The 14,519-nt window shown below is 38.0% G+C and overlaps 1 protein-coding gene across 2 annotated transcripts; it reads right to left on the reverse strand.

Moving 5' to 3' along the window:
- LOC121799436 (plasma membrane ATPase 4-like) lies at positions 1-6,514 on the reverse strand. 2 transcript variants are annotated; one of them, XM_042198801.1, is made up of 16 exons: positions 6,358-6,514; positions 4,170-4,289; positions 3,836-4,072; positions 2,990-3,751; positions 2,788-2,910; positions 2,608-2,712; positions 2,362-2,506; positions 2,116-2,280; positions 1,778-2,016; positions 1,664-1,696; positions 1,489-1,570; positions 1,232-1,392; positions 966-1,139; positions 703-885; positions 437-618; positions 1-345 (listed from the first exon to the last, which is right to left on the reverse strand). In XM_042198801.1, exons 1-16 carry the CDS (start codon positions 6,412-6,414, stop codon positions 249-251), a joined length of 2,865 nt encoding a protein of 954 aa, XP_042054735.1. In that variant the 5' UTR covers positions 6,415-6,514; the 3' UTR covers positions 1-248. The 2 variants fall into 2 exon arrangements, with proteins under 2 accessions (XP_042054735.1, XP_042054734.1); XM_042198800.1 differs by having other exon boundaries at positions 1,778-2,280.
- Positions 6,515-14,519: the final 8,005 nt, after the last annotated feature.

Consider the following 14,519-nt stretch of genomic DNA (forward strand, 5'->3'; position numbering starts at 1 on the left):
TGCAAAAATAGAAGATCCTCTTAGTTATGAAAACTTTGTAACAGGGAGATGCCATTGTATTCATACAAGAGTTGAAGATCAGCTTAACTGACATTACATTAAGAAACAAGAAACAGAAGAAATAATGAGGAATTGGGCATCATGTTCCTCTCAAGAACAGTTTTTATCTAAAAGGTTATCGTCTGTTCTTCGAATGTATTCTCTCGCCCCCAGAACAGCTCCTCGCATTGATTCCATTAGGCTTTTGTCTAGACGGTGTAGTGCTGCTGGATTGTCTCAATGTCGAGCCCCTTCAGCTTCACAACAGATTCAACGTGGCCCTTTAGTGTGTGCAGCTCGCGCAGCCTGTGGAATAATGGCATACAAATTAGCTCATTCTCGAGTTTGGGCGGAAAACCATACGAATAATACATCCAACTAAAAGTTAAGTTTTTACCTTGCAATCTCGGCTCTCCTCTTGGCCTGCTCTGCGATTTCTGACAACTCGCGGTAGCTGCTCTTCTCATTCAAGATGTTGTTAGCTTCTGGTGTTTGAAGTCCATGCAGAGTTCTCTGAGCATGAGCCCATTGAGCTTCTCTCTCTTCTTTTCCAAAGTCTTTCTTGGTCGTGAACGCAGTCTGATTCAAAGAGATCGACATTAATTTTAAACAGTGAAGGGGAAATAAGTTACTTTCGTCTGCACACGAGAAATATATGCATACCTTGTTGTCATACAGGTTTTGCCACGCCTTTCCACTCAAGACGTAACGGATGGCGAACTTCATCAAGTCGAGGGGCACATAAAAGACAATGCTGTAAATCCAGATAACACCAGCCCATCCCCAGCCACAGCCTTGAATTCTTGCAAAGCCCCAGTTGGCATACACAGCTATCAGAGTTGCAATCTGGGAAAAGGCAAAGTTTTTAGAGGAAGGATAAAAGAAGATGCAACTATATAATGAGAAAGGTTTACGTATTTTTTTACCAGTTGAGCAATCGCGAAAGCAGTCAAGAGAAGAAGCCCAGGGCGTTCCACAAACGACCAGCTGCGGGATCTGGTCACGAAGATAAGGGCTTGGCTAACAATACTCACTTGCAAGTATACAACAGCCATCATTTCTTCCTCGTTATCTCTGATAGTTCTGACTCCAAATTTGTCCTGCAAATTAGTTTGGGTGGTGAGGTTTGGTTGCAAAATCTTCATAAAGAGGAGATATATAATCGAACTAAGTTCCTGGGTTGGATACTTACTGGGAAAAAGTCGGTTTCGTAGATTAGCCAAAAGAAAATGACAGTCATTAGAGCAAGATAGCCTCCAAGAACTATGCCAGTGGCAAAAATCTCTTTTAGCTTCCAGCTATCAGGCAATGGAGATGGCTTCACTCTATCCTTAGAGATGGTCATAATTGTACCTGAATCCATGGGAACCATAAATTCATTACTCATAATAAAAAGAGGGAATGTTAATTGTCAATGCAAAATTAATAAATAAATGGAATGTATCTTACCATCATTCAGAATGGCAATGATAAGCACCATGAAGGGGGAGAAATCAAACTTCCAAATCAATGCAATGAACATGAAGCCAAACTGCAAGGAAATAGAATAACTCAAGGAATCAATCTTTGCAAAGAATGAAGGCAAAAGAGTTTTCTTTGTTTTTAAGTAGCACAATTAACTTACCACAATACGGATGGTGATGGACACTGCATATATCTGGCAAACAGAAAAAAAGGTAACGCCTTAATCACAGCTTAACTTAAGGTGCAACGAAAAGTATACGACAAATAAACTCACCGTATAGTTCTTCATTCTCTGGAAGATAGCTCTGCTGGTCAGCACTGCACTAATGATAACACTAAGCCCGGGTTCAGTTAGCACAATGTCAGATGCACTTCTTGCAGCATCAGTAGCGTCAGCAACAGCAATTCCGATATCTGCCTTCTTCAAAGCAGGGGCATCGTTGACACCATCGCCTGTCATTCCAACAATGTGCTTTCTCTCCTGCAGTTTCTTCACGATTTCGTATTTGTGCTCTGTATGGAAACAAAAATAGAATGTAAATTTTTCGTCCCCTATCGAAAAAGCTAGAGAACTTTGATATAATATGATTGTAAATGGGAAAAAACACCCACCTGGGAAGACCCCGGCAAAACCATCTGCCTTCTCAATAAGTTCTTCAACAGGAAGGTGGGCTATAGACTCATCCTTGTGATTACCCAGCAAAGAAGCAGATGGGTACATGTTTACTCCCATACCAAGTCTACGGCCAGTCTCCTTACCAATGGCAAGTTGGTCACCTAGAATTCGAAAGTATATTATAAGATGAACTCACAAGTGTCATTAGTTTTAAGGCCACCATATCATGACAATAACTTTACCTGTAATCATTTTAACGTTAACACCGAGGTTTAGAGCTCTGCGGATGGTCTCAGCACTGTCATGTCTGGGAGGATCAAAAAGGGATAGAAGTCCAATAAATTGCCATGGACTACCAGGGGCATCCTTCGATTTCTCTGGAACTTCCTGAAAACATGAGACAATTATTGAGAAACCGGGTAGCTTGAGAGGGTTGACAGATAAATGGAGGAAAAGGAAAGTCTGAATGAACTCTAATGAAATCGGACCTGTCTGGCAACAGCCAAAGACCGAAGTCCACGCTCAGCAAATTTATCGATAACGCTGTGAACTTTTTTCTTTAAGTCTTCTCTGCAGTTGCACAGGGTCAAAATCTGATAGCAAGGAACAGCAGTTAATACTGTTACAAGAATATTTATAAGTTATTGGAGATGAATTATCAAGCAGACCTGTTCGGGAGCTCCCTTGCTAGCTCGGTGCCAGTTCCCTTGGTTGTCAATGTATGTCAAAGCAGTCCTTTTGTCCACAGGGTTGAAAGGGAAGAAGTGAACCTCTTTGATACCAGCTCTTGCCTAATAATCAAGTTCGTATGAAATAAGAACTTTATGACATTTAAGTTTATATATGAAGAAATAGAGAAATTTGGATTACCTCTTTTGGATCAGCAAGTGTACCAACAATGGCAGCATCGATAGCATCTTGGTTTTCAGTTCTGGATGCCCTTGCAGCAAGGAGTAGCACGTGCTCGGGATCCACACCCTTAGTGAAGACCTCGATCAAGGATTTATCAACAGTCAATTTGTTTAGGGTCAAAGTTCCAGTCTTGTCACTACACAAGACATCCATTCCAGCCATTTCCTCAATGGCAGTCATTCTCTTGGTGATTGCACCCTGCTGCGATAGCCTGTGGGACCCAATAGCCATGGTGACAGACAAGACAGTGGGCATAGCGATGGGAATACCTCCGATCAAAAGAACAAGGAGGTTATCTATCCCCTTTCTGTATGGTCTGTGCTGGATTGGGTACATCACTATGATCTCGGCTACCATACCAACAGCGATGGAGCAGATACAGAAGTTACCGATTGCAGTGAGCACTTTCTGAAAGTGTCCCACCTGGTTGGTGCTGTCCACTAGATGTGCCGCCTTTCCAAAGAAAGTGTGGACACCGGTGGCAATGACTACTGCTTCTAGTTCACCCTGTTTGCAGGTCGAGCCAGAGAAAACTTCATCATACGCGTTCTTGGTCACTGGAAGGGATTCTCCTGTGAGAGCAGACTGGTCAATCTTTAAAGGATCGCCTTCAAGAAGACGAGCATCAGCAGGGACAATATCTCCCAGCTTAATGCTGATAATGTCTCCAGGCACCAGAATAGCGGCTTCCTGCTCGCTCCATCGACCATCCCTGAGAACCTGGTTTTAAACAGACGAGTACTATTAACCACAAGAACCGAAACTTATTGACTATGTCACTATTGTTCGTGTGTATTATTATACCTTTGTTTTGGGAGCAAGACCAGCCATAAGGGCTGCAGCAGCATTTCCTGCGTTGTTCTCCTCGATGAAACTTATAGTAGAGTTGATAACAAGCAGGCAAACAATACCAACGAAATCCTGCCAATCCGGGGGCTTTCCGCCTCCATTAGCCAGAGCAATGGCCATGATAGCAGCAGCCTCCATGACCCAAGAGAGTGGATTCCACATGAAACCGAGGAACTTGAGAAATTTGCTTTCCTGTACAACATTATTCATACATTGCTCGAAATCACGACGTTGTCTTCTCATTAGTACAATGTTTAAATCATCAAAGAAGCAAGAAACTGGTGTATACCTTCTTCTCTTCCAACTTGTTGGGGCCGAAAATTTGAAGCCTGTTGGCCCCTTCGTCGGTGCTCAGTCCCTCCCTGGTGCATTTCAGTTGCTCAAACACTTCCTCAATTGGGACTTTCTCCTGTTATTTGAACAAGGAAAAAATGGTCAGTTGTGGACATGAACTATAAATCACATTTTTTGCATGGATTAAATTGATCATGACAGTGTAAAAATAATGCATCACTAAAATTGATTACCAGCTCTCTCCTTCTGGCTTGTTAAACTATTACATGATTGAATAAAGACTTCATAATCATAAATCAGGTCATGTTTGATTCATTATTGAATATAAAGATGAATCTAATCTCAACTACTATTATTCAAATAATATAGATTACATTTCTGGTTGATAATCTTAACAATCACCAACTCTCCAATTGTTCTTCATAGTTGTCATTTTCATTTACTACTTCTAAAAAAATGAATTATTTCAAAGTCAACTCAACTTAATCATTTAGTACATATTCATGTTACCATAATCCATCAACAGTATCTAAGTAAGCACTTATCTTTAATACATCAGTGACTATCCCAACTCATTAAATAAAAAAGCTGACATTTAAATAGCTCTAATCACATTTTCCAACAACCCCACAAGAAAATAACATTAATGTCAACAATCAACATCATAAGCCAAGTCAGTCAGCCAGCCACAAAATGTTCAAACAAATTTGAAAAATTAAAACTTTTTTAGTTGAAAAAAAAGTGTGATTGCAGAAAAATTCACAAAATAATCAATTAAAATTGTGAAAAAGTAAAGCATGTGCGTGCGCGCACACAGCCCAAACTGTTCATTCACATGAAATAGTACAAACTACCATGTGGGCCCAAGATACATGGACAATATAACCATTGACTTTCTTAGAACGTGTTTGGGGCCCACCCAAATCCGCAAAGAATGGCCTTCGTTACGCAGCCAATACCAATTCAGTTTAGCGGGTGCCACTTTTCAGATGGGCCCAATACCACTTTCAAAGGAAATCAATCACTTGAGATGGGACAACCCAAAATGGAAAGCTGATAACTTGAGGTGGGACGGAGGGAGTATATAAAAGTAGGACCTATAATCCACTAACTTTTTCAACTCACTTTCTATTACATTTCTTAAAACCCGTACCGGGTCAAAGTGTGTCAATATTTGGGGGACGGATGCCGTAATAAGTTAAAATAAAGAAATATTAAATTAAGAGAGAATAATGTAAAAGAGACTCTAATATATGGTATTCTCTATCTTCTTTTGAGTTCTCTTAGTTATAATTATTTATTATCATTTTCTAAAAACACTAAAAATAAAAGGTTGCGTTTCCCCAAACGAAAAAATCTTGAGGTGAAACGTACCACGGAAAAAGTAGCTATACAAAAATTAATTTTCACACACATCTGTGCCCATTTTTAAATTGAAAATATAGTATGACTTGCAGAGATGAAATAACATAAATTGAAGAACAATATACGAAACTTCAAAGCCAAACACGGCCTAACGCCAGTGAAGTAGGGATTGTACAAAAGTGGCTTTTCCAATATTCATAAACAGGGCATCCTTCAGAATTACTCAACTTGTGACTATCATAAAAGAAAATACGCGCAATTGAGCCATAAAAAAGAAAAAAAAAATTGTTAGGCCGATAAGGATCGGCCAACATCTACATGTGCTACTAGCATAAGCATATATTCACATATCCGTTGTTTAATTAGCTCTATTTCTTTCTCATCCATTTTACAAAAATTATTTTTGGATTCTTATACAACTTTGACTATGTGTGTGTGTGTGAGAGAGAGAGAGATTATGTGAATAAGTACAAATTTTTGACAGAAAAATGCGAAAGAGGCGAAAACGATGGGAAACTGAAGAATGATGAAAACCATGGCACAGTTTGTGTGTGTGTGTGTGGAAGATGAAGCAAAGCATCTATCTAAAATGGTCAAAATCGGAGAAACCTTTAGGATACCCCTAAATAACAATCTAATGGAATAAATGAAAAAACCAAAACAACACCTTATGCAGCAAGCAACAATAGAATCGAGAATTTTATTATTATTTTTTTTAAAAAAAAGGTAGAGAGAGCAGATCTTATTGCAATGAAATCAATTGAAAATACGAAATTGAGAATGGGTAAAATGAAAGGAAGGGGAGAGTTTAATTATACCAGATCAACAGTCTCATTCTTGATTTCTTCAAGGCTGATAGCTTTATCACCGCCCATGGCTGGCTAGATGTGAAGAGGAGGAAGGGAGAAATGGAATAGTTCAGTGATGGAGTAATGAAGGAGCTCTCATTCCAAGAGAGGAAAATGGTAAGAAGAAATGCTCTGCCTCACACCCCCTTTTTATATCTCTACTGGCTTGACCCTTCTCTCCCTCTAATTTCTTTTTTTTTCTAATTTAAAATAATAAATAAATAAAAGTCTATTCACATTTACTCCTCGTGTAAATTAAAGGCGCTAAATATCTGTACGTATCTTAGTATTGTGGTATTAACCTTTTCATAGCTGTATGTATACTCCAGCAAATACCAATAATTGTTGATTGGCTCTGTATTTGAATCCGGTTGGTATTATTTAAGAAATGTTATAATTGTGGATTGGCTATATTTGTGCCAAATTTTATCAATTGTATTTTCCCCAACTAAGTTATATTTTGTATAAAATGTGTACGTATATGGTGTGAGTGTATGTATGTATAATTAAGCGCATTAACCCTCTCCCTCAGGGGCGTATGCACATGGGAACAAGGGGTACAACTGTACCCCCAAAACCTTGTGGTTTAATACTATATGTAGTACTACTTTAACAAAATCGATATATGTCCCAGTGGAAAATGCGCTTGCCTTCCATTTTAGAGATCCGAGATCCACCCTTCTCAACTGCATTCCCTGTTGCTTTTGTTTTATCTTCTCAAAATTAACTTTGTTTTAATCCATATGACCTTTGTATCTCCCTCACAATTCATGTTTAAGTTTCAGTATTTGTTTCGTTTTTAACAAACATTTTTTAGTTTAACCACTAACTTGTTATTTTTTAATTTAATTATATATTTTTTCATATTTAATTTTCATTAATTATTTTTAATAGATACTTATACGACTAATATAGAGTAAAATATTTTACAAACAACTCAGGTTTAATTACTAATTTGAAATAAGTATCATAAAGTAATATTTATAAAATTAACCTCCTCATTTATTATATTATATTATATATATATATATATATATTAATATAATTAATATTGCTAAGTAACAAAACATAGATACTTGTATTTCATATGCATAATGACTCTCTACGTGACACTATAAATAATTTATTATTTATTTAAAATGAAGTTTTTTGGTAAAAAATAAAGACATATTTCATTTTAAATATTAGAACAGTTAAGAAAACATAACAAAGAGAACAAAATTGATTAGTCACATTGTGAAATTTTAAGTCGTATTTTTTTCGCACCCCCATATCGAAAATCCTGGATACGCCACTGCTCTCCCTCTCCCCGGTGAGTTGTCCGTTGCAAGATGCCTTGGGGCGCCAACCTCTCCACAGACGCCGGAGACCTCCGTGGGGCCCACGCATGACAAATTCTACTTCATTATTGTTGTAGTAACTGATTCCTCGGTATTCACCTCCCTTGTACAATGCTACTACTCCCTCCGTCCCATAAGTACATGCATTCTTTCCTTTTTAGTCCGTCACATAAGAATATATATTTTTTAATTTTGGAAAGTCTTCTCTCTCTAATGTGGTGGGACTCATTCTCTACTAACAATATTTTAATTACTTTTTCTCTCTACCCCTCTATTACTTTACCAATTTTAAATTAAAACTCGTTTCGTCCTCAAAGTGCATATTCTTTAGAGATGAAGAGAGTATTACTAAATCATTTATTTTGGTATATTGGTTTAAAAATATCCTAAATTTGGGCTGAGTAAGAGCATCCGCAGCGGCGGACGTCCCGGCGGACATCGGACCGGCGTGTCGGACGTCCCCGCGCGACGCCCGCCATTAGGCGAGCGACCGGCGGATGCGGACGTCGCTTGCGGAAACCAGAGTTCCGCTAATTTCCGACGACGTCCGCCATTGCGGGTTCCCGACGGACGTCCCGATTTTTAATTTTAAAAAAACTCTATATATACAGCTCGTTGAACTTCATTTCATTCGCGCCACTTGTTTTAACGAGTTTCTCTCTCTATACTTTCATTTTTTTTGAAGATAAATGGAGCACCACGATAGTGATTCCCCCGCCACGAGTGAGTCACAAACGCCAACGTTTCCCATTAGAGTTGGGGGAAACCTCGACGGAAGTGCACCGATGTCCAGGATGATGCCCGGAATGACGCCGATGATGCCCCAACCCCAAATGGCGGGGATGATGCAAGGTTACTATAATATGTACCCCCTTGGTGTGGAGGGATGGGTGGGATGATGCCCCAAATGCCCGGGATGCAGGGCATGCCTGCCGCTGCGGGGGGAGCAGGCAGGGGGTCCCCCAATCACCTGGGGACAATGTCTATTGCCCCTACATGGATTTATTGTCGAGTGATTCCCCCCAGAGTACTCCTCTGGAGACTCAGTTCACCGGCATCGAGACTTTCTCTTTTGAGGAGTTGGGACTATCTCCGGTCAGGGAGTCTCCCACTGAGATGCAACCGGCGGCAGGGAGGAGGCGGAAGTAGGGGAGAGGGAAGGGCAAGGGCACTACCTCGTCCTCGCGTGCGGGGAATGAGAGTGGGGCGGGGGCCGAGGGGGTGGTGGAGGAAGCCGGCGGGAGAAAGAGGACCATCTGGAACATAGGGGAGTGCGTCGCGCTGGGGAAGGCCTGGGTCGGTGTAGTCGAGGATCCCTATGTCGGGGCTAACCAGCACATCGACAGAATGTGGTGGCGCATTAGCCAAAGCTACCTCCAATTCAAACCGCCAGGTGGGAAGCCTCACGATGGAGAGCAATGTTGGAAACAATGGGAGCGGTTGAGGAGGCAGCTCAGCCGATTTGCCAACATCTACCAAAAAAACCTCCACACGGCATCAAGCGACATGCCTGCCGATGATGTGAAGCTTCTGTCTCACCAGCAGTACCCCGACAGTGAATTGGGTTTCGGGGAGTTCAAATATTGGGAGGTCTATCTTGTGGTGCAGACTTCCGCCAAGTTTAGTGCGAGTGTTGAAGCTGGCTGGCCGAAGCGGACAAAGTTCAACGCCTCTGGGGAGTACAGCAACAGTGTCGGTTCCCACGAACTCCTTGACGCCGAAGCAGAGTTCCTGACCCCTCAATCGTCTTCCCGCCGCCGTCGCCCGGTTGGGCAAAAGACCGCGATGCGGATGGCTAGGGGAAGAGCCAACGAGTCCCACGAGGTCCAATCGAAATCTCCGTCCCTGGTCACTCTCGAGCTCAACAATCTCGCCCGTGTGCAGCTAACGCAGAGTATGCTCGACATCATGGACAAGTGGTATGCAAAGACTGATCCCTTATACAAGATCATGTTGAAGGATGCCATCGACACTATGAGACGCGATTTGAGGATGGCACCCCTGTCCGAGAGTGGCGACGGGGACGACGGGACTAGCGGCGAGGATGACGAGGAGTGAGACGGGGGCCGCATTTGTCGAAGCTTGAGGTTGTTTTTTTTAACTATGTATTTTTTTATAATAATTATGTATTTTTTTTGTTTTAAATAAAGTGGTTGCATTTTGTCCGCATTCGTGTTGAAATTTTAATTCGTAAATTGTTTAATTTGGTGAATTTATGAATTTTTATTATTGTGGATGTCCGTAGGGATGTCTGCTGGGATGTCCGCCATTGTGCAGTGGGATGTCCTTATGACGTGGCAGAAGGTGTTTTTGGGAAGTCCGTCGGGACATCCGTCCCACTGTGGATGCTCTAAGGATATTTTTTAAACAAAAAAGTTTGAAAAATTACTATGTTCTTGAAAAATAATGTTTAATTGGTAAAATAAAAGAAATAATTAATAAAATAAGATAAAGAAAATGAGTAAAATAAGAGAGAGGCGGAAAAAATTGTAGAATAAAATTAGTGGATTGTGGGGTCCACTTTCTAATATAGAAAATATATAAAATTTTTATTTTTAAAGTACGGTCTAAATGGAATTAATTTCTATTTTTAAGACAAAAAGGGGAAGTATAAATTTTGAAAATATACAATTTTCCCAATTTGTTTTAGAAACTTTGTTTAGCAGATTATGATCCTACCTGTTTAATAATGAGATTTAGAACAAATTCCCTTAAAAAATGCATTCCTTATTTTTTACGATCATATAAATTCGATAAACCTAATACATCAAATTTACATATTTCATCAATGGTGTGATATTTTTAATCGATGTTGGTGGTTTTCAATTTTGCAATTGGATTTTGATTTCTGGTCAATCCTACATGCATTCATGTGATTAGGTGAGTCGTTACGTAAGAATAATGATTATCTAATTATTGATACAAAAGTAACCGTTCAAATTACTAAATGCATAGTATTATTTAAGTATTTAACAATTAACACACAATTGGTTCTAGTAAATCACTGTCGTATTAATGTGGACGAGATATATTAACATATAAGATGGTCATTTTGAAAATATTACCACTTGGAATAAAATATTTTTGGTTTTTGTATCAAACAAAAAACTTGTTATTTGAATTAAATTTACTTGGATTCTTCTTTTTGAAGTAAAACATAAAAACCTTATACATATTAATATATCATACTAGTAAAATTAAAATAGGTATATTTTTGTACAGATTGACCGCCATGATAATAATTACGAATCTCTTCCAAAATAATAAAGTATGAAAATGTCAACCATATATTAGATTATCTATGGAGAAAATGGCATAATTATGTGTACCGAATTAAAACTATTGGAGACTACTTTATAATGGGATGTGATCAATATCTATTTCAATGATTTAAATTCTAATATCGCCGTAATTCAGTAAATAAATCTGCTGACTGCATTTATTTAAATTATCTACATACATGATCTCTAGCATCGGGGTCAACAAGTAGAATGTTATCAACACACTAGCAGATCTACAATTAAGTACTCAATTGACTATTTTATAGTATAATGTTTTGTTTATTTAAGAAGGAAATAGCAAAGTAGAATCGGTAACAAAAACTTATTATCACATCTCGAATTTGGGAAATAGTGAAATACAAAGATTAATTTGGTTTATTACAATAAATATAACTTCTAAATTCTAAAAGTCTATAGAACAATGTATTTATGAAATTTGGACCGCAATTAATTATAGTTGCAAGAGTATGGGCAGAGAGAAAAATACTAAAATACCAGTATTCCAAATTTATCATACCTAAAAAAATACTATTATTTTTTCTATATCTTATTTTCAATACGATATATTTACTGAAAGATTTCGATACACTGATGGTATGAATTTTCATATACCAGGATATACCGAAATTTTAATATCCATAGTAAATTACGGTATATTACTATTTTATGGTATAGCGTGTATATTCAGACATCAATATACACTGTAAAAATGGTATGTAAAAAATTGTATGTAGATTGTAGAGTGAACTGAATATATTATGTATACTAAATGTATTTATAATATTATATACTGTACGAAAATGTGCTATGTGTAAAATCCGATATACTGGAATTTAATTTGATTTCCCATTTAGGCTTATGATTAACTAAATAAAATATGTCATGTGGCATTTAAGTTGCATTTGGAATAGAATAATTAAAAAGGTTAAAATATATTCCAAATAATATAGAATAAGAAGTATAGTTTATGATTATACTAAAATAATTATAATTTACTAACCAATTTGATATAAATACTATAGTATGTTAACAATTTATAAAATTAACCAATCATTTCCTTTTCTTATCCATTCTATCACACATTAATGATTGCAACATACTTTTGTCATTCTTAGTCACAATAAATCGCTACATAATTGTACTTTTTGTGGGATACGTAACTAATCAATACTAAACCAACACATTATACTCTCCTGGAAATCATCCATTCGAATACATCTCTCAAAATATTTCTGGAAATATGTACCAACAACCCCCCCCCCCCCCCCCCCCCCCCCCCACCCACCACCACCACAGTACTCTTTCGAACAATTGAACAAGGGAATATTATGGAGCATTACAAATATTAATAACCAAAATAAAATAAAGTGGAGCTTTATCATATAATAATAATAATACCTACTTTTTACTGAAAGATGATTTACAGCGGACAAAGAGAATAATACTTATCACACATGTATTATATAATCAAAATAATATATGAAATATAATAAATAAATAAATAAAGTGAGTAGAATAATACGTACCTACTGTTTACAAAAAGATGATTTAACCAATCAATATAAATCATAACTTCCAAATTATTGCTTAAGAAAATCTGGGAGCATATTATGCAACATTGTTATAAATAAGTAATTTCAGTAATAGTTGTACTGTAGTATTTTTTTGGTAAAAGTTAAAATAATTGATAATTAATATATTCATACAGTGATTAACATAAATTTTGGGTTATAATATAGTTTAATTCGTTATCGTGCATTGCACGGAGAAAAGGTGTACTAGTATATTATAAAAGTGATATGTAACTGGTATATTAAAAATGTATCGTAGAAAAATATAGTACTAAGAGCATCTATAATGGGGCGAAGGATAGCCCGTCCGATGCATCATCCGCCCTATCGTCCGCCAATGCAGGTGGGCGGACGATGCTCCCCCATCCTCCGCGGACGATGACCAATTTTTTTGCATCCTCCGACCTATCCTCCGCCCCTGTGCGGGGGATAAGGAGGAATGGAGGATAGGTCCGGCGATGCACACATTTTCATTTTTTTTTAATTTCTTCTATTTATAAAACCACATTTTTACTTCATTTCACTTCACTCTCTTCCTTATCTCAATTTCCACTCTTTCTATCTCCCTATCTGTCTATAGTTGTAACTTTTTTTTAATTAAGTCAATGTAGGGTTTTCCTTTAATTTGTGGTGTTTTTATATTTATTTGGCTAATAATTGATATATTTGCAAACATAAAAAATAAAATAAAAATTTAATACAAAATATTAGTTAAAATTATAGGGCGGACTATAGGGCTTTCCACTGCAGATGTATGGATCGGAGGATAAAATGCTGATGTGGCGGAGTATAGGGTGCCCTATAGGGTGCCGCATTATGAATGCTCTAACTAAACAATTTAATTGAAATTATCAAGTTTGATTGCTTCACCAATGTATGATAATATATACTATAACTAAGATCAAGAGTACATTTCAAAATAACCTAAAGCACCCACCCCTATCCCCTCCATTCTCATTTTATAGAGTATTATTCTAACACATTCTCAATATTATGCACAAGAAACAATTTACTGCAAAATATTGACACAAAAAACATGTGTGTTCTTATTGATAAACAATGGTGAATGGTTAGAGCATCTCCAATAGCACTGGACGTCAAATAGCCATCAAATAGCCTTCACACTGCCACATCATCAGCACTACAATTCTCCTGCCACATCAGCTTGCCACATCAACTGGACATCAAATAGCCCTCACATAGCCTTCACACTACCTATCCACATCACTAATAACAATTATATAATTTAATTTACACTCGTATCAACATACGGAATTTAATTTACGAGACAAATACGGAAAATTCGAATAATAATATTAAAATTTAAAAAGTACATTAATTTTAAAAAAAAAGTACAATAATTAAACAAATTACATTTAAAAAATTACATAAATTTGCATAAAAACTAACGCCTTGCAATCCTCCGCGCCCACAACTCTTCAACTAAATCCTTTTGCAGTCGAATATGAGCCTCCGTCTGACGCATGTCGGCATGTGCATGGAGGAGGGCTTCTTCATCGTGCGGTACCCCACCTCGTACGTTGGCGGTGGTGACGCCGTGGCTTGGACCTGCTTCATTATCGTCGGTGGCCCAATCAGTCAGTTGTACACCTTCATCTTCGACGATCATGTTGTGCATGATAATACAGGCGTACATTATATCAGCAATGCAGTCGACATGCCACAAACGCGTTGGTCCCTTAACTGCAGCCCATCGAGCTTGAAGCACACCAAATGCGCGCAAAGTAGGCCTTCTTCGGATCTGATGCGCACCGGATCGTCTTCACAAAGACGGGCCACTTAGGGTATATCCCATCCGCCAAGTAATAGCCCATATCATGCTGGTTGTCGTTGGCGACAAAACTGATGGCCGGACCGACGCCCTGGCACTGCTCGTTGAAAAGGGGCGACGAGTTGAGGACGTTTAGGTCGTTGTTCGA

The sequence above is a fragment of the Salvia splendens genome, chromosome 4 (genome assembly GCF_004379255.2).
Source record: "Salvia splendens isolate huo1 chromosome 4, SspV2, whole genome shotgun sequence".
NCBI classification, from domain to species: Eukaryota; Viridiplantae; Streptophyta; class Magnoliopsida; order Lamiales; family Lamiaceae; genus Salvia; species Salvia splendens.

Bases quoted from the DNA above. Each gene is read 5' to 3' on its own strand.
- LOC121799436 (XM_042198800.1), bottom strand. From the start codon at position 6,414: ATGGGCGGTGATAAAGCTATCAGCCTTGAAGAAATCAAGAATGAGACT. The intron at 4,290-6,357 runs GTATAATTAAAC...TTCAAATAACAG, and splicing joins AGAATGAGACTGTTGATCTG to GAGAAAGTCCCAATTGAGGA. The intron at 1,393-1,488 runs GTAAGATACATT...CCATGGATTCAG, and splicing joins CATTGCCATTCTGAATGATG to GTACAATTATGACCATCTCT.